The following is an 18685-nucleotide window of genomic DNA, read 5'->3' on the forward strand; positions in this document are numbered from 1 at the left end:
GGCCCCGATCACTGGCTCTGGAGGAGCCACATGGTGAGTGGGCAGCCCCGTGGGAGCCCTCCCACCAACAGCCACGAGACCAGCTGGGGACAGGGTCCCCGGCCACTCAAGCCGCGTGATGATTGACCCTGAGGCAGCTAAGCCACTCTGGGCACTGAGCTTGGGGGTGGGTTGTCACAGTGCACTTAGCATCACCCACCACCACATGACAGAGTGCCCCACACCCAGCAGCTTACAGGACAGACGTTCATCATCTCACAGCAGCCCAGGGTCAGGAATCCGGAGCCACCGAGTGGGGTGGTTCTGGCTGGGGGCCTCCTGTGGGCTTGCTGTCAGGCTGGAGGCCCCGTGTCTTTCATGACCCAGTGTGGGAAGTGCTGTGCATCACTTCCGCCCTGGTCCTCCGGTCAGGCAGACCAGCTCAGGCACAGGGTGGGAGGGGACGACCCAAGGGCCCTTCTGGACCCTGGCCACACTCGAGCCTCCTGCAGCAGCAGCTGACACCGCCTCTCCCAGCACTCGACCCCCTGTCCCGGCTTCTGTGCCCCACACCCAGGGTTCTCCCTGCCAGGAAGTCCCCCTTCTCCACTCTCCCATCCCCCGGCACCCTTCTCAGGCCTCAGACCACCGCACAGCCACAGCACAACGCAAAGGAGATCAAAATCCTCAGCTCAGGACCAGCCTCGCCTGTTCACATCCACAGGAAGCAAGCCCTGCCCTTGGCCTTCCAGGTTCATGTCGCCCTGTCTGCTCCCCTGCCTGGTTCAGGCCACCATCACTCCTCTGGGGACCACTGCAGCTGCAGCAGCCCTTCAGTCCATTCCCCTCCCACCCACCCCCACGGCCGGGGGTTCAAACCCCACCTCCACCTCGGGCAAGTGACAAACTCCTCTGTGCCTCGGTTTCTCCCGTGTTCCCCTCATGGGCTGTTATGAGGACTGAGTGGTGTAGACAGGTGTGTGTCTGCTGCGATTATCCCCAAAACCACCCCATCCACCCAGCTGCTCGTTCTTGACACCCCTCCCCTCACGGCCCCTGCCACCCTCCCTGCCCACCTACTCTTCCCAGACGACCCTCAGTCTCCGAGTTGTTTCCCATGACGACCCCTTCTCTCCACGAGGGAGCGGCCAGAGCCACTTTTCAAAATCCAGGTTAGATCAGCGCCTCCCCAGTTAGGGCCAGCAGCCTCCAGCTCACAGAGAATCAGAAACAGACAAGCCCGGGGCCCTGTACCCCCATCCTGCACGCTGGTCTGTCCCTACATGGTCTCCTCACTGTCCCTCTGTCTGCAGTGCTCTTGAGATCAGATGCTGCTTCCTCAAGGAAGCCTTTCCTGATCACTGACCTGATGTCCCTCCACCCTCATCACTCTGTGACCCCTGCCATATGCACACCCAGGGCAGCAGGGACCCCAGCACCCCGAGCAGAGCCGGCACCTGGTAAGTGCTGAATGAGCGAAGGAATGAATGGAGGGATGGATGGATGAACAGATGCGTGAGTGGACGAATGAGTGAATCAGCGGGTGGATACATGAACGAATGGATGAGTGAGTGAGTGGATGAATGAGTGAACGAGTGAGTGGATGAAGGAACAAACGAGTGGATGGATGGGCAGAAGGATGACTTCTCCCAGCCGGGGAAGATCCCTGGCAGTTCCTCCTGCCCCCATCCAGGTCCTCTCCCTACCCGACCCAGGGTTCTTGGACCCGCCTTCCTGCAAGGACTCCCAGGGGCCACTGCCTGCTGGTGCCGGGCGCAGGATGTTGGGGTACCGGGATGCTGGGTTGCTGGCTGCAGAGTGCAGGATGCGGGGTGCTGGATGCCCAAGTGCAGGCTATAGGGGTGCACGGTGCTGGAGTGCTAGCTCTTTGGCAGTGCTGACCCTGCAGGGAGCCGCCCCAGGTCCCTGGTCCTGGTGTTGCCGCGTGGCCGCCAGGCTGTCCTGCAGCGCCACCATGTGTCCACCGCGGGGCTCGCTGCTGCCCAACAGCAGGCCGGTGGAGCAATCAGCGCAAGGCCTCCAGCAAGGAGGTGGATGCCCCCGCAGCCCCGTCTCTTCTGCTCTCAAGCCCCCAAAAGATATGTCTCAGCCCTTGACTCTGAAGCCCAGCGTCTCCACTCACCCAGGTTCCTCAAGGGTCACCAGCAGGGCAGGCCTCCCTGGGGCCCCTCCCGGGCCTCCCCCGCTGCAGCCCCTCCTGGGCCTCCCCACTGCAGCCCCTCCTGGGCCTCCCCACTGCAGCCCCTCCTGGGTCTCCTTCCTGGGTCTCCTCGTTATAGCCCGGGCCTCTCAGAACTGACCCCTCCCCAACCCTCCCAAGGCCCCGGGGCTCCCCCAGTCTGTTGGTTCCCATGGTGGTGTCCACGCAGCAGGTCCCGATAACACTCTCATCCGTGTCTTCAGCACCGTTTCCTGGGCACTCACACTTCCCCTGGGAATTTGCCTATAGTCTTTTGACTTCTTTCAGAATGTTCTTTGGCTTATCCCGCATTCTCTGCTTCTTCTGTCACCACCTCCTTGGTCTGACGCTCAGGACCCCTGACCAGAACCACTGAAAACTCTTCACACGCCGTCTTGCCACGTGTTAAAGCTGCATCTGTACCCCACTAACCCCTCAACTCAGCCTTCTTGCGTACGTTCCCCTTACATCCCGCCTGCACCCCACCAGCCAGCCCCCCAACTCAGCCTCCCCTGGGGTGTCCTGGCCTGAGCCAGGTATCAGCATGACCCACGCACTCACACACGGCCTGTCCCAGGGACAACCGGTATTTCGTGACCCTGGAAAGCGCCTGTTTGGGAGGAAATTCCCTCCACTCGGCCAGCAGTGTGAACGGGAGCGCCCGCCTCCTGCGGACCCCGCCCCGCCCTCTCCTCTGCGGATTGGCTCAGGCGCGGGCACGACGCTCAGGTTGGGCCAATCATCGTTCCTTATCCGCCACGGCAACAGCGGATTGGCCCAGGGAGGGAAGCCAATCAGAGCCCTTGTGTGGGAGTGATGAATGGAGGCCCGGGGAGGTGGGCGCCTGTGGAGGATGAGGCCCCAGAGATGGAAGACAAGGTGGCCAGGGAAGGAGGGATGAGGAACAGAGAGTCCAGGATGGCTTCCCACGCTGGTCACTGCGGCAGCCAGCTGCAGTTTGCCCAAGTTGATTAAGGTTCAGCTTATGTCATCTGCACCCAAAAGGCCTGGGGTCACCTCCGAGCGGCTGCCAGCACCCCCTCCCCAGGCCTCCAGTGGCCCTATTGATGACGACGTCCTGTTTACATTACTGGCCCCCCACAAGGACCACATTTTCACACGGTTTGCCTTCCCCTGGATCTGTGAGTCACGTGATGGACACCCCAAATGGCACCTCCTCGAGGAAACCTTCTCTGGAAGCCCTCGCATGGGGGTTTCAGGCCAATTTCCACCAATAGGAAGCCGTGGAAAGGGAGCAAAATCCACATCCTCATTCCTCCGGGTTAGCAGGCCGACCGGGGGCGTTGGCAGGTACGATTGCACAGCATGCCCAGGGCTGAAGGCAGTGAGCACCGTCACTGAGTGTTTCCTGCACGCTCCTGAGTCTGAAAGCTCACTGTGCCCCCAAGAGCAGGGATGGGACCCCTAAGCTTCATTCCTGCAGCCTGTCGACTGTTTTGAAGCGCTGAACCTCTGTATTACTACAACACCTGCAGCTTGAAATGCCCAGACAGGTGCCTGCTTTCCTGTGCAAACCCTGAGTGAGGCGGAAGTTAGTGCCAGAAGTCATTCCAGGAGACAATCTGCGAAGACAGAAATCCAGAGCTGGTTATATGAAGTGATGATCTCGTTATTGCATTAGGAGTTGAATTATGCCCCACCCCCAAATTCATATGTTGCAGTCCTAACCCCCAGTAAATAGGGTCTTTACAAAGGTAATCAAGTTACCTGAGATCACTAGGGTGGGCCCTGATCCAATATGACTGGTGTCCTTGTGAAAGGGCAAATTTGGACACAGAGCTGCACACGAGGAGAGCGCCACGTGAGGACGGAGGAAGAGATCAGGGTGATGCTTCCACATGCCAAGGAGCACCGAAGATTGCTGGCAAACCCCCAGAAGCTGAGAGAGAGGCCTGGAACAGATTCTCCCTCATGGCCTCAGCGGGAGCCAGCCGGCCAACATCTTGATCTCAGACTTCTAGCCTCCAGGACTGTGAGAGAATAGATTTCTGATGTTTAAGCCACTCAGCCTGTGGGACTTTGTCCTGGCAGCCCGAGCAGACTAACGCAGTCTGTGAGAAACAGGGTCAGGTAGTCGAGGCGAGCTGCGGCAAAACCCTTTTCTGTGATCGCCTAGAACGAAGTGTCTCCTGAAGCCAGTTTCTGGAGCCCAAGAAACAGCTGCAAAGCAACATTCTGGGGGAGCCGTGGGAGGGCTGGTGGTTTCTGACTGTACTGGGAAGATTACATTTTTCAAAATGACAAGCAAGGGGCTTTAAATTCTCAGCTCAAGCTAGAGTCAGAAACTCAGGAGCCGTGTGGGACTGCTGTAAAAGAAAATCTCGTTTCCTGTGGCAGGACCATCGTATCTGGAAATCATTACCTAGGTTTCACCCTGCGGGTTGTAGGATTACAACGCAGATTGAATTCTCAGCCTCACCAAGTCAGAACATTGAGTATGAAGAGTTGGAACGCAGAGAGTTGAGTGGACTGACCTTGACGCCCCCCCCAATAATCCGCTAAGGCTTGCCTGCCAGCAGAAGGGGCCCTCCTCCCTGTCCAAAGCGGCCCCCTCTCGGGGAGACCACACCTGAAGCAGCTCTGTGCGAAGGGGAGGCGGATTCTCCTCAACACCCCACCCCGCGGCCCCTCGTTGCCTCCAGGCCCACAGCTGTGGTGAGATCCCAGGTGAGCCCAGGGAGCTAAGCGGCCCTCTGTCGCACCCACAAAAACGAAGATTTGCTGACTCAGACTGGAGAGTTGTGCAGCGACCTCACAGGAGAGCAGGGCAACCAGCACCAACCGAGCTGCATGGCGACACAACATGCTCTCCAGAGACTCTGGGACCGACTGTCTGCTTCCATCTGTGAGAAGCCTTAACAGTTTGCTCCTTTGTTACTGGAAACTTGGACTTCACATGGCCTAGCCGAGCTGCCGAGGTTCCTGGTATAATGCAGAAGAGAGACCCCAAGGGAGAGAAGGACGGGGCATGAATTTATCAGGTGCCACTCACTTGCTGAGTTCCCATCGTGGGCACGAAGCACACTCGCTTGACAGAGGCCCTGAGAACTCCTTGTGGGGATGCAGGTTCTCGGACAGCTCTGCGAGGTCAGCAGACCAGGACCGACGGCAGAGGTGCTGCCATCAAGACTGGTCCCCCGACTGGGAGGGGCACGGCCCAGAGAGGGTGGGCAGGGCCACCGAAAAGGGCAGCAAAGTCAGAGCAGGATTCACGATGCATGGCACTCAGGGCCCCCGGCCACTGGCCAGCTGGTCAAGCGCCCCCAGAACTGAAAAATAAGGAGAGCCTAGGGAAGCTGAAACTGATTATTAAGGAAGAAGTCCAGATCTGGCAAATGGAGATCTGACATGAAACACCTCAGAGAGTCGTGACCTAGCACCCAGGACTCACAGTTCCAGGACTGCGGGCCCGGACCAGAGCGGAGAACAGGTTCCCCTGGGAAGGAGTCGGAGAAGATTGCACCGCACACCTGCCCCCGCCTTCCCGAGGTGCCTGACCATCGTCTGTATCTGCTGCTGTGAAACAAACCACCCCAGACTTCACAGCTTAAAACCACCAGCACCATTCATGCAGCTCACAGACCTGCAGTTCAGGCGGAGTCAGCAGGGGCGGCTCACCCCTGCCCCGTGCGATGTCAGCTGGGGGGCCCAGCCGATGGGGACCAGGATCCCCCCTCCAAGACAAGGCACTCACATGGGGGCAGGTGGTGCTGGCTGGCAGCTCCTCTCCATGCAGGCCTCCCCAGGGGCTGCCTGGCTCCTCTGACTTGATGGCTGAGTTCCAAGAGCGAGCATCCCAAAAGACATCCCAAGTGTCACCTTTGATGACCTGGTCTCAGAAGTCACGGAACATCACTAAGTAAAGGCCCTCCGGGGACTCACCTTCTTCAGCTGGCTTGTGATGATGGAGCCAGACCCTGCACACATCTCTCTTTGCCAGCCCAATGGTGGCTTCATCAGTAGAGCGTTGGGGCGACACCACCAGGCCCAGCAGAGGAGGGGGCTTCCCTCCCTGGCTCCAGCATGCTTTCCTCCTCCTGTGCTGCAGCTGCCGGCGCTGGGCATGCCCGAGGCTCTTCAGTGAGTTTCCCCACCACCCGTGGGCTGCTTCCTGCAGACCTCCTCCAGTCGGTCCCACTCCCCAGCACCCTGTGGTGGTGGTGGGGGTCTCCTGAGGAAGGACCCTGAAGCATTGCCGCAAGTAATACCATAAATCCACTTCCACACCATCCCCAGAGGGCCCTGCACCTGCTCACTGAAGTCACTGTGCATGGGGGCAAGGAAATACCCAAGCACGTCAGCAATTCCGAGACACTGGCTTTAAACAGATGCTAAATCCTGGGGACCCAAGACACCACTGAGAGCCGCCAGCCCAGGGGGGTCACAGTGGTCAGAGGGCATGTGGAGTCTCAGCCCCAGGCTGACTCACACTGGGTCCAGTTAGCCCGCAGACCCACCCTGCAGTTCTCGAACGTATAATTGGACCAGAAACACTTGGCAACTGGCAGAATCCACGTTTTGCCTCTCATCAGGGCGATTATGGTAAGAAGGGTTCAGAGGAGCCACTTCCGTCCCTGCCAAGACCATAAACTCAAAGCAATGCTGCGGCCCTGGGGGAGCGCCGGGATTGGTGACGCCGCCACGGCTGCGAAAGGCACGGGTGTGGCGACACCCAGCACACCCCTAGTTAACTCGCCTGTTTGGTCCATGCAGGGCTCAGGAGATGGGTCACTGTAAATTTAATCAGGTGGTGAGTCCAATTGCAGCTGCTGTCCCACAAGGAGTGTTTTTTCTGGAGCAAACCAACACACCCCCGGCACCTGTCGGCCTGGCGAGTGCTTCTTCCCTCCACGCCAATTTGCAAAGACCAAGAGAAGTGGTTTGCTTTGACCTGGGCTGGCCAACCGTACACCCTCACAGTCTTGACTCAGAGTCATGTCACTGGGCTGCTGTCTTCCATGAGACAGCGGCAATTCCACAAACGTCTCGCTGATCCACTGACGGCACGCTTATTGGACCTGAGGAGCAGGGAGGAGGCGGGACTTGATATGACTTAGTAAGACAGACGCAAACCAGAGGATGGGAGGTAAGCCCCATGAAAATGCAGGGGCCCCTCATCTCGGTGAAGGTTCTGGGGTCCAAAGTCAGGAGCATGTCACAATTACTCTCTTGAGCAGCAGTTTCTGGCTTGCTGCTGGCCTTAGTAGAGTCCGAACACCTAATAAGGGGTATCATGCAGCTTGAGCGTCACACTGTGATCTGGGTGTTGTCTGACCCTTGCAGCCACGAAGTCAGGCATGCACAGCAGCGCTCTGCCATCACGTGGAAGCAGAATAGGAGACTGGGCTTGGACAGGTCTGGAAGGGACAAGGAAGCTGCTTGAGCGGGTGGCTCAGATTTCTTCAACATCAACTCCTCTCCCGCAAGCCACGCCTGTGGCCTCCTGGGTACTCCTTATGTCCGCTCGACTGACAAAGAAAAAACTCCAGCCTGTATACAGATGGTCTGCACACTACGCTGGTGTGCAGGGCTGCAGCATTACGAGCCCATTCAGGAGCGACCCTGAAGGGCAGCGATGAAGGAAAATCCTCCCAGGGGATAGAACTTTGAATGGTACATTTGTTTGTCCACTATACGTGGAGTGAGAGATGGTGAGGAGTATGAATCTGTGTTGAATCATAGACAGCTGCTAACAGTTTGACTGGATGGTGAGGGACTTGGAAGAAACAGGACTGGAAGGTTGGTCACAAGGAAATCTGAGGAAGAGGTATGTGCATGGACCTCTCAGAGTGGGCACAGACATTTGCGTCCTGGGCGAAGCCTCACTAAAGAGCATCCTCTGCCAAGGAGGCTGGACGGGCTGACCAGACAGAGCTGGGTGCTGTCCTGTGAGGTGCAGTGTACACTCTGAACCAGAGACCCTGTGTGCTGGGACACACAGGTGGGAACCAGGGCTGCAGGTGTGAGTGGCTCCCGCCCTATAACCCCCAAAGCCCCATGAATGTTTCTTACCCCAAAGAGCAGGGGGATTCTGCCAGAGGACATGGAGCCAGAAGTTTAGATGGGGCCATGCTGGACAAAGCCGGGCACTGACCAACAGGCCAGGAGGACACAGAGTGGTGGTGAGAGAAAGAAGTTATCTGGGCAGGATGGCCGGGTGGACATGTGCTGCCCAGGAAGCATTTCAGCGGACTTTTAAGCCCAAACAGTTGTACGTAACTAAATGCAGCATTTTGTGGCCAGCACCTGCCAGGGGGCACTGCCTCATGCACAATATTTCTGGCCACCTCGGGAGACTGTCCACCCGGTTAACTTGAAAAGATCCCACCTAAACAGGAGATTGGAACTTTTAGTCTCCATCTGCACAGGTGGGGCCATTCTGGCAATGCACATGAAATACACCATCGAGAGCAGTCCGGGCCCTACTGTCATTTTATATCTGCCACTTCTCTGTGCAGGTCCAAGGGCGCCTCTGTGTTGGCGGCCGGCGCCGAGACGGTGAGGGGTGGACTCGAACCCGGGCTCCGACGCGCGGCTCCGCCCTCCGCGCGGTTCGCGTTCTGCGGCGCCTGGCCCCGCGCGGCCGCCGTAGCGGGGCGGATCGGGACTACGGCGGCCGCGAGGGCGAGGGCGCTGCTGGGGCTCGGCCGGGCCGGGGGCGCGGGCCGGGGGCGCCATGGGCAACCTGTTCGGCCGCAAGAAGCAGAGCCGGGTGACGGAGCAGGACAAGGCCATCCTGGTGAGGGGCGGAGCCCCGCGGGCAGGGTGGGGGCGGGGCGGGGAAACTGAGGCAGGGCGGCGCAGGGCTGTCCTCCCGCCCGGCCGCGGGCGCCGGCGCCTCCGCTGCCCAGCCCCGGGGGAGGGCCGACGGGCGGCTGCTCCCGGCCTCGGGGCCCGCGGGGGCCGGGCTGCCGGGGTCTCGCGGGTGCGCGTCCGGCCGCCCAGGACCCCTCCGCGGGCCGCGCTCCCGCGGACCTGGTCGAACTCGACCGCTCGTGGACCGCGCGACCCGGGCGGCGGCTCCGCCCTGACTGCGACTCCGGGGCGGGGGCGCGTCGCGCGGTCCTGCGGTCCTGCCCCCCCGGGCCGTCGGTCGGGCCCCGGGTCGGCGTCCACGCCTGCGCTGCCGGCTCGGCGGGAGGCCTGGGGACCGGGGCCGGGCTCCCGCGACGGGGCTTTAAAGAGGGCGAGGGGCGGCCGCGGCCTGCGGCTACGGGTCGGGGTGGGCTCGGCGTCTGCCGCCGTCCGCGCTCTAATCTCGGCGTCCTGCTCTGTCCCCGAGGCGGAGCCTGTGCCGACCGCGCCCTCGCGGGTCTCTGGTGATGGTGGCGATGTTCCTACTTGTAGATTCGAGAGTCTCTTCCGGGAGAGCTCCGTGTAAAAGTTAGTTTCCGTGGAAAGAGTCGGATGGTGTGTTAAGTGAAACGGTGTGTCCCGATGAACCCATTTTTGTAAGGAGAAAAACCTGTCGGGAAGGAGATGGTCCCAGAGGGGAGCAGAGGTCACGTTTGCTCATGCTCTCTTTTCTAAATTTTCTGCAGCAAAAATACGCTATTTTCATACTGAGACAAATGAATTCAAATGACATGTTTTTTACGTTGATTTGTGAAACCGTAAGTTAGGAACGGTTCTTAGCCGAGGTTCCCCAGATGAGGAAGAGATAACAGGCGTGTTTCTCGCTAGAGAAAATCTGCACAGGTCTGGGTGCTTGATGGGAAGAGGGTCAGGAAGCGCTCCGGAGCTAGTGGTCGGGTCCCAGGGAACAGCAAGGTCCCGCCTGGCCTGCCCCACAGGGTGCCAGCTCCCCCCTCCACTTCCTGGCTGACAGCACCTCCTCTGGCTGAGCAGGAAGCCTCCTAGGCGAGTCTTCTCTAAAGACTCCCCTTAGGGTTTCTCTTCCAGGAGGCTTTTCCACTTGCCCAGGATTCGCTCATGTGGGGCTCTGCAGGCAATGCAGGGCTTGCTCGTTCTCCCTGTTGGAGTTCAAGTGCCTGATGTCGTCCTGGGATGAAAAGCTGAGCTGGGAAACTTCAGGGTCGGGTGTGCTGTCCTGTGACCCTCTGCTGAGACCTTATGTTTTACACAGTCTGGCCACACCTGCCTCCCTTTGGCTCCTCTCTGATACTTTGTACACAGCCAGCATGGCTGGGCCCTGCGGGGGCGGGTGCCCAGTGTCCCGGGGAGGAAAGGCAGCCACAGGTGGGAGGACCAGGCATGTAGGTTGCCCGTGGGGCATGCGGGCTGTGGGACCGGAACACTGGGCGCCTGACACTGCAGCAGGGAGAGGACACGCAGTCGTCACCGAGCCTGAGCCGCAGGCTGTGAGGGGCACTGGGGAGACGCTCAAGAGAACGTGGTGTGGGGGGAGCTGTGAAGCACTCCTCAGACAGCGCCGACCGAGTCTGTGCTGGGCATAATTTCTCACCGTGTTGGAGACCAGGGTTAAATAACTCCCAGTAATGGACCCTAAAGATAGAGTCCCACGTGTGAGACATGCCCTGTGCCGCGGCTGCTCACACATCGCCTGAAATGATGGAATTTGGAAGAAACGTAAACGGCCTAAAGTAGGAAGGACTGACTGCCATGTGTAAATGGTCTTGCTTCCTTTCTGGGTCAGAACACGGGTCCAAGGCACTTGGCGAGATCATGCGAACATGTCACCCAAGTGCGCCATGCTGTCCACTCAGATACGGTGATAGTGACAAGAAGGGACGCTGAACACACTTGAGGGAAATGGCTGAAGCCCACAGCGGAGGAAAGCCGGGAGGGGAGGCCCCAAACCCTCCCGTGGCTGGTGGGATGGTGGCACTTGAGACTGTCAGCCGCGTCTTCTGTGTTGTCTCTGAATTGTCGAGGCGCTGGCAGCACTCCCTGACCCGCCCGTGGTCGCTCACTCCTTGCAGAGGGCGTTTGGGCGGGCTGATGGCGGCGGTGGACTTGCGGGCAGGATCTCCGCTCGGCACTGTGGACATTGGGCCCGGCGGACTCTGTGCGGGGGGCGGCCCTGTTTCCTTGCAGGATGTCGAGTGGCATCCCTGCCTCCACCCACTGGATGCCCGTAGCACCCCGCAGCTGTGACAGCCAGGACTGCGTCCAGCTACTGCCCTCTGTCCCCTGTGGGGCAGTCTTGTCCCCATGGAGAGGGCTGCTTCAGAGGGTGCACCTCCAGTGGTGGCGGTTAGGGCTGCCTCGCCTGTAAGGGTCCCTTCAGTGACCCCTGCAGCCTCCAGGCTGGCCAGATGGGCACTCGGTGGCCTGGGGAGGGTCCAGTGCAGCGTCTGCTCAGTGTTGACATGAGGCCTACTTTCTCGGCAGCAACTGAAGCAGCAGCGGGACAAGCTGAAACAGTACCAGAAGAGGATCACCCAGCAGCTGGAACGGGAGCGGGAGATTGCCCGGCAGCTCCTGCGGGATGGCCGTAAGGAGTGAGTGCCCACCGGGGCCAGGCTGTGTGCGAGGGGGCCTGCAGCAGGGGGTGAGGGCGCCCCGGGAGGCTGGGTAGCGCGGGCCAGCCGGTCTGCACGGCTGCCAGGTCACTGCTCGGGTTCCCCCTGCAGACGGGCCAAGCTGCTGCTCAAGAAGAAGCGATACCGGGAGCAGCTCCTGGACAAGACGGAAAACCAGATCACCAGCCTGGAGACAATGGTAGGCCAAGGGGGACAGCACTCAGCCAGGGCCGCAGGGCTGTGTGGGCGGTACGGGGCCCCTCAGGACTGGAACGGATCCTTGTCCTTTCTTGGACCTCTCACGGGAGGCTCAGGAAGGGTCAGGCCTGGCAGTGGAGGAGGATCTTTGACGGGACCTGACAGTCCTAAGGGGCTGGGGCAGGTTGGCTCTTGCAGGATTGTGGTTGAGGGGCTGGGCCGCTCCTGGGTGGGGAGGGTGGGCGGGTCTGCTCTGGTGACTGAGGAGGTGCCTGGCTCGTGGAGGCTCCGTGGCAGCAGGGCCCCAAGCTCCGCTTCCACTCTTGTTGTCCAGAGCTGCTGGTAAGCAGTTGGCGGGACTTTGAGCTCCCTCCCAGCTTCCTGTCAGTCCTGCTGAGGCCCCAGGAGTGGTGAGGGCAGCGGGAGAGGGCAAGAGGGAGGAGGGAGGCGCGGGACAGTCTGTCCAAGGCCAGAAGCACTTTGTCGGTAACCCGTAGGTGGATCTGGATGGAGTGGGAGGCGGGCCCTGAGCACGCGGGTCTGGTCTGGTTTCCTCCTCAGGTCCAGAGTATTGAGTTTACCCAGATTGAAATGAAGGTGATGGAAGGGCTGCAGTTTGGAAATGAGTGTCTGAATAAGATGCACCAGGTAGGTCCCCACGGGGCTAGGGGCCGAGAGGAGGGGCAGTCCAGTGCAACAAGAGGGGGCTTGTCCCTGAGGCCACACGTGTGCCCAGGCCATCAGCTGGGAGGTGTTTGTGCTAGACAGGAACATGGGAAAGCCAGTCACTACTGGGAGAGGGTGACAGTCTAGTGGGACAGACAAACTCAAGGATGTTGAGCTGAATGGGGTGACAGGCACAAACTGTAAATTGGGTCCACAGATGCTAAGATAACTAGAGGGAAAGCCGGGTTATGGTGGGGGAGCGGGGTGGTGAACTAATCGGGAGAGCTTCCCGGAGGAGGCGAGCTCAGCCTGGTCTCAGGAAGCAGCATGGAGGTGGATGGTCAAAGGAGAGGCGAGGCCCAGGGGAGCCATGCCACAGCCCCCACCCCCACCCCCACCCCTCCTGGCGAGTTTGGTAAGTGGGGCTGGACAGAGAGCTGAGGTTACGCTGCTTTTCTGAGTGTTGAATGTGGCATTGTGCCTGCCTGTCAAGCAAAGACGCTGCTTTGAACTTGCCACCCAAAATAAATCAAGGCACCTGCCCAGAGAAAGTTTTTTACACTTTTTGCTTGCTTTTACCTGAAACTGCCAGGGTTGGTTTGGGTGCCCGAAGGTGGGTGAGAGGGCCAGCAGGAATCTGAGGCGTGTACTTGAGGCTTCTGAAAGACTGGTCCGACGGCGCCGTAGCCGCTCTGGGTGGAGCCCTGCCTGGGACAGAAGTGACCAGAGGTGTGTCATGTCCCACTTGGTCAGGCTTCATTTAAGCAGGAGCAGAGGGGTGGGGCCTTGTGCCCTGACAATCTAGGTGGCCTTAATGCAGGTGGTGTTACCATTTGCCTCACTGACAAGACTCACAAACTTTGAACCAATAGGTGATGTCCATAGAAGAAGTGGAGCGGATCCTGGACGAGACGCAGGAGGCGGTGGAGTACCAGCGGGTAGGTGTGGCTGCGTCCCGGGGCTCGCTCCTGCCAGCCAGCAAGTACAGCTACAACTTAGTGAATGTCCCCCGGCCGCCCACGAGAGCCGTGTCATCCCATGGCACGTGGCGGCTGTCTTCTCTCAAGTGAGAGGGACCTTCAGCCATGGGCTCTCTCCTTCCTCCACAAGGGGCCACCTTTTCCCTCGGCCCCAGCTGGCCATGCTCCTCACCTTGGCTCCTCCTTTTGCAGCAAATAGATGAGCTGTTGGCAGGAAGCTTCACTCAGGAGGACGAAGACGCCATCCTGGAGGAGCTGAATGCAATCACTCAGGTAATGGGACCCCCAGGACGGAGCGCAGGCACTCGGGTGACGGGACCCCCAGGACGGAGCGCAGGCACTCGGGTGATGGGACGCCCAGGACAGAGCGCAGGCACTCGGGTGACGGGACGCCCAGGACGGAGCGCAGGCACTCGGGTGACGGGACCCCCAGGAGGCCCCTGCCTGTTGCAGTTGTTGGCTTTGGGCAACCACCTGCACAGGGTTTCACTTGAGCACACAGTCCTGGTATTGCAGCTGGTTTTCCTTCCTGAAACGGGCCAAACTGAGGCCGGTTCTCCACATCCACCTGGCTGACAGTAGCGAGAGACTGGTCTGGACAGAACAGTCGGGGGCGGTCCACCGAGTGTTCCAGGCAGTTGGACTGACCTGTGGCCAAGTGAACCTGGACAGAGTGGACGTGCCGACTCCTGGCCCCCCTGGTGGGCCTTCCCTGGTGGGCCCTAATGTGGTTTCCGATCCTGTGGGCCTTCTTTCTGCGCTTGTGTCCGGGTTGCTCCCTGTTGCGCACCTGGCCTGCACAGGTCAGCCCTGGAGGCCCCTAGCAGGCTGGACCGTCACGTCCAGGCCTTGAGGTCTGTATTTGCTCCCTGACAGAGGGCGTCTTCATCTCTGGACCACTGGCTCAGCATGCCAGATCCCACTGTGCCCACCAGCCCGCTGTGCCCCCAGCCCGCCGCCCCTGTCCTGCAGACTGAGCCAGGAGGAGCAGATCTGAGCGCTGCTGCTCGCTGCCCTTGGTTGTCCCTGTGTGCCCTCTGGTTTACTTCCTCCCAAGGCCCAAGTGCCTCGTGAGCTGCCAGAGCAGCCAGCTGAGAGGTAAAACCACCACATGTTGCCCAAGAGGCAGCCCGGCACTCACTGGGACAGCCAGCTCCCCACAGACCCAGCCCCGAGTGCTGCCACCTCAGGGAAGCCATAGCAGAGGTGCCGCTGCGGCTCCTGGACCCGTGTGGAGGCCAGAGCGACCCGGGCGCCCGTCTCAAAGCCCGTGGTCTTAGCACTGGCTGACTGAGCCGGGACTCCGGGGATGCCCCTCAGGTCCAGACTGCAGGGAGGAGCCACCCTTTAGTGGCCACTTTGCCCCTGGGGTGATTGGAGCGAGTCTCAGAGATGCTGGAAGCTAAGAAGGATGCACTCAGGGGCTTTTGGGCGGGAAGATTCTTGTTCGTTTTATAGGCAACTGAGAGCAGGTAAGTGAACAGGATCCTTTCCTAGAGAAAGACAGAGGCCGTCTAAGGGATTGTGTCTCACGACCTTTCCTCTGTTTCTTGCAGGAACAAATAGAGCTGCCAGAAGTTCCCTCAGAGCCCCTTCCTGAAAAGATCCCAGGTACCCTCCTTGTTCTGTCTTTGGAGAACAGTGAATTCTGCGGGACCTGCCCTCCCTGCTTGGCAGTTGTCGCTTCCCACTCCTCAGCTTGGTGGGCAAGCTTGCTGGCGCCCACTCAGGCAGGGCTCGGGGCCTCGCCCTGGGGTTGGGCTCAGGTTTCCAAGGGCTTTCGGTAACCTCGTAAGAGCCAAACCCCGTTTGGAGAGGTGTGTCCCAAAATTAGAGCCAGGAAAGGCCAGTTTAGCTATGCAGGCTATCCTGGGTCCAGCCGTCCTCTAAATGTCACAGCCCTGGGATGACTTTCCCTGTGGCATCACTTAACACACACCTGCAGAAATTCTCCACAGGGCCTGACTTGTCTTCGTAATTCCTCCACGTTTCTTCCTGCCCCGTGCTGCTCCTTGGCGCTCCTCTCCTCTGGGCCCTGGAGGCGGGGCCGTACCTGCTGGCCCATCCTGAGTGCTCGCACTGTGTGCCGGCTCCGTTTGTTGGCCCTCCCTGGCTTCTGTCTGTAACTTCCCTTCCCCCGGAGTGTGGAGGCTCTTCCCAGAGCGTGAAGCCCTGGGACCTGGCTCCCTGTCTCCTCTTGTCCTTCTCTGGAAGCTTCCACCTATGGAGTCCTCTGTACTCGACAAACATCTCTTTGTTTTCTCCACAGAGAAAGTCGCTGTCAAGGCCAGGCCCAGGCAGGCAGACCCAGTGGCAGCCTCGTAACTCAGCCTCCTCACATGGGACTCGTGGGGGTTCCCCAAGGACTGGGCCCCCAGAGAGTGGGTACGCGGCCAGCCCTGACTGGGCTCCCAGGAGGCCGGCACAGGCCAGGCCGGCCGGTGCTGATGGAGCAGTGCGGCGCACGCGGGGCTCACCATCAGGATGACCGTGGAGCGTTGCTGTGGCGCCGCTGTCTTGCTCTCATTTCTGGATTAAATGGCAACATTCAAACCCTCCAGCCAAACGCGGCTTCTGAGGCTGTGGCTCCCACGGGACCACGGCCCAGCCTGACACTCCTGGCCCGGGTCACACTTCCTGGCCCAGCCCTGTGCAGCTCTGCAGGCCGTGGCCCCGCAGCGCACTCTCTTCTCTGGGAAGGTGCAGCACACCCAGGGCCCCGCACTTCCTCTTCACTTCTTCCCACTAGCCGGCTGCTCCCACTAGCTGGCAGGGGGCTTCAGTTAAAGGGTCCCTACCTTGGCAGGGCTTCCAGACATGCCCAGTTTGCACGTAGCTTCAGGGATGGAAACCTCTCTGTGCTTCTGTGTCAGTCTCGAGGGTGGTGGGCTGGCAGGCTGGCAGGGGTGTGTCCCTGCTGGATCAATGACTTCAGAAGCCCTAACTACCCCTCGTCACTCGTGGGTCTGTACAGAGGCTCAGCCTGCTGAGAAGGGACATTCCAGGACAGCCAGCAGGTCCTGCTGGGTCTTCCAGAGGTGCTGATGAAGCCAGCTCCAGCAGGTGCACCCCCCATTTGTCCAGGGGAGTCGCTGCATCTGGGGCTCGGGTACCTGTGGGAGACCCAGGACTCTCCTGATCTGCCGGCTCCAAGCTGTCAGCAGCCTGGTGAGGCTCCAGACGATGGAAATGACTTCCCTGATTCACGGCTCATTTTGGAATTAGACAATCTCAGTGGGATTTCACTTCTGTCTGTGAGAAGCAAGCAGAAGCAGAGTCCCTCAGAGGCCTCATGATCTTTCAGGGCCCAACAAGAACAAAAAGGGGACCCTCCTCGCCCCACAGACAGGTCAGCCCATATTAAAGTCGATGCTTGCACGGCCTGCCACCTTGTGGTCTAGGGTGCGTGGGAATGCCAGGGTGGGTTACAGGTGGCTCCCCACTCTGGTGTCCCTTGGCCCTCACGGGGCACTCACTTGAGGGCACCTGCCCAGGCAGTGCCACAAGGAGGCTGGGGCCCAGGAGCAGGTGGAGCCAGCTCTGGCTGGCTGGGGCAGAAGGCAGCCCGGGCTCCAGCGCTGAGCACACCCTGGGATCTGGCAGGCTCCTCTGGGCCGCTGCCTGCAGCAAGGTGCGGGGCGGTGCTCTGGCCCCACCTCCCTTAGTGGGTGCTGGCGGCCGCTCCTTATTCCTGTGGTTTTGTGTGACTCCCAGGGCTGGCAGCTGTGCTCAGACCCCTCACGGTGAGGGAGCCGGGGGGTTTGGTGCTTCCAGGGTCGGGGTTTGGGAGGCTGGTTTGGACTCTTTTGATGCCCAGGTGGGAAGATGCCCCCGGGAGCGAGCAGGAATGGCAAGGAGAGAGACAGAGGCTCCCACCTGAGGGGGTCTCCACAGACACTGCCAAGAGGCAGGGTGGGGTGCTGCTGTGTTGCCGGCTCGGGGTTCTTGGAGAGGAGCTGGCAGCCTGGGTGTCAGTGTGAAAGCACGTCGCTAGGCTCAGGGCACACCTCAGTCAGGAGGACGCTCCCCACCAGCCGACTTCAGGGGTTTTGCAGGAAACTGGTACCACCAGCACCAGCCTGGCTGCTGGGCCCTGCCTGCTTGCTCTTGGTGACACGCCTTCACCTGAGCGGGCTGCCTTTCTGGGCCCTGACCCTGTCTCTGTCCAGCGGCAGGTCCCAGGCCAAGGGTGGGCGTGGAGGCAACAGAGGACCTGAAGGGGTCAGGGGAGGTGCAGAGCATGGCCATAGCCTCTCTAGATGCCCCCAGCAGGGTGGACCCCTCTCCTTTCCCTCTGCCTCCCAAGGACCCCGGAGCGCAGGGCTGTCCATTCAGCCTGCCATTCACTGCACACTGACTCGTCCCCTTGACGGTTTCACCACTGGGGGCTGTGCGGTGGGCCATGGGGCCCCACCACCCTCCTGGAGTGTGCTCCCTGGGGACCGCCCACTTCCTAGGTGGGGCACTCCCTACGCCTGGGGACATAGCAGACATCCCTGCAGCAGCACCAGCTCCCTCCTGCCCTGGGCGAGGGGGCGCCCTCATCTCCTGGAACGACGAGAGGCGGGGTAGGAGGGGGGCGCCGTGTTCTCTCTCACTGTCCAGGAAGTTAGGTCTAACTTCCAGTACCAAGCAGCCTGCCTTTTCTTTGTACAAGTTCATCCCACAGACCTAGGGAGGCCTTCTCCTGACACCCAGCATGATCTTGAGCTGACTCTCAGGCTGTGTGCACGCGTGTGTGCATGTATGTGTTGGGGGAGGATGGCAGCCCCTCCTGCCAGGACAAGACTCTCATCAGTACTGAGCCCTGGTCCTAAAACACCAGTTTCATGAGCCTGACCCGACTTCCTTCTAATCTGGGGGTGCATAGGACTCATGACCATCACAGTCACAATTAAGTGCAAAACCTAGTGGCAGAGCTGGCATCCTGCCCTAGGTCACTGGGGGCCTGGAGGGGCGACTTGGAGGAGGAGAGGGCAGCAATGAGCCGGCCTGCACGAGGGCCTGAGAGCAGTGCCCATGCCAGGTGGGTGGCCCATCTGACCACAGAGGACTTCCTGGGGAGCCAGCACAGGCCCCGGACCCAGAAAAGACAAGCTGGGCACGGTGAGGAAATGACCCAGGCGCCAGGACCCTTCACTGGATGCACATTTGTCAGTACCTGCAGGAAAGTAGAAAACTGGGCATGGAATTGG

General features: G+C 60.2%; 1 protein-coding gene across 1 annotated transcript; it reads left to right on the top strand.

Annotated features, from left to right (window-relative positions):
• Positions 1–8782: 8782 nt before the first annotated feature.
• On the top strand, positions 8783–16873 carry CHMP6 (charged multivesicular body protein 6). Its single transcript, XM_046676627.1, has 8 exons — positions 8783–8939; positions 11516–11625; positions 11758–11845; positions 12406–12492; positions 13383–13448; positions 13683–13763; positions 15047–15101; positions 15760–16873. Exons 1-8 carry the CDS (start codon positions 8877–8879, stop codon positions 15813–15815), a joined length of 606 nt encoding a protein of 201 aa, XP_046532583.1. The 5' UTR covers positions 8783–8876; the 3' UTR covers positions 15816–16873.
• The last annotated feature ends 1812 nt before the right edge of the window (positions 16874–18685 follow it).

This window comes from Equus quagga, chromosome 11 (assembly GCF_021613505.1).
Source record: "Equus quagga isolate Etosha38 chromosome 11, UCLA_HA_Equagga_1.0, whole genome shotgun sequence".
NCBI lineage: Eukaryota > Metazoa > Chordata > Mammalia > Perissodactyla > Equidae > Equus > Equus quagga.

What these genes read in the sequence shown, in the direction of transcription:
- CHMP6 (XM_046676627.1), top strand. Translation starts at nt 8,877, where the DNA reads ATGGGCAACCTGTTCGGCCGCAAGAAGCAGAGCCGGGTGACGGAGCAG. An exon ending in AGCAGGACAAGGCCATCCTG is followed by an intron (nt 8,940 to 11,515) that starts GTGAGGGGCGGA and finishes CTTTCTCGGCAG; the next exon opens with CAACTGAAGCAGCAGCGGGA. An exon ending in AGCTGAATGCAATCACTCAG is followed by an intron (nt 13,764 to 15,046) that starts GTAATGGGACCC and finishes TGTTTCTTGCAG; the next exon opens with GAACAAATAGAGCTGCCAGA.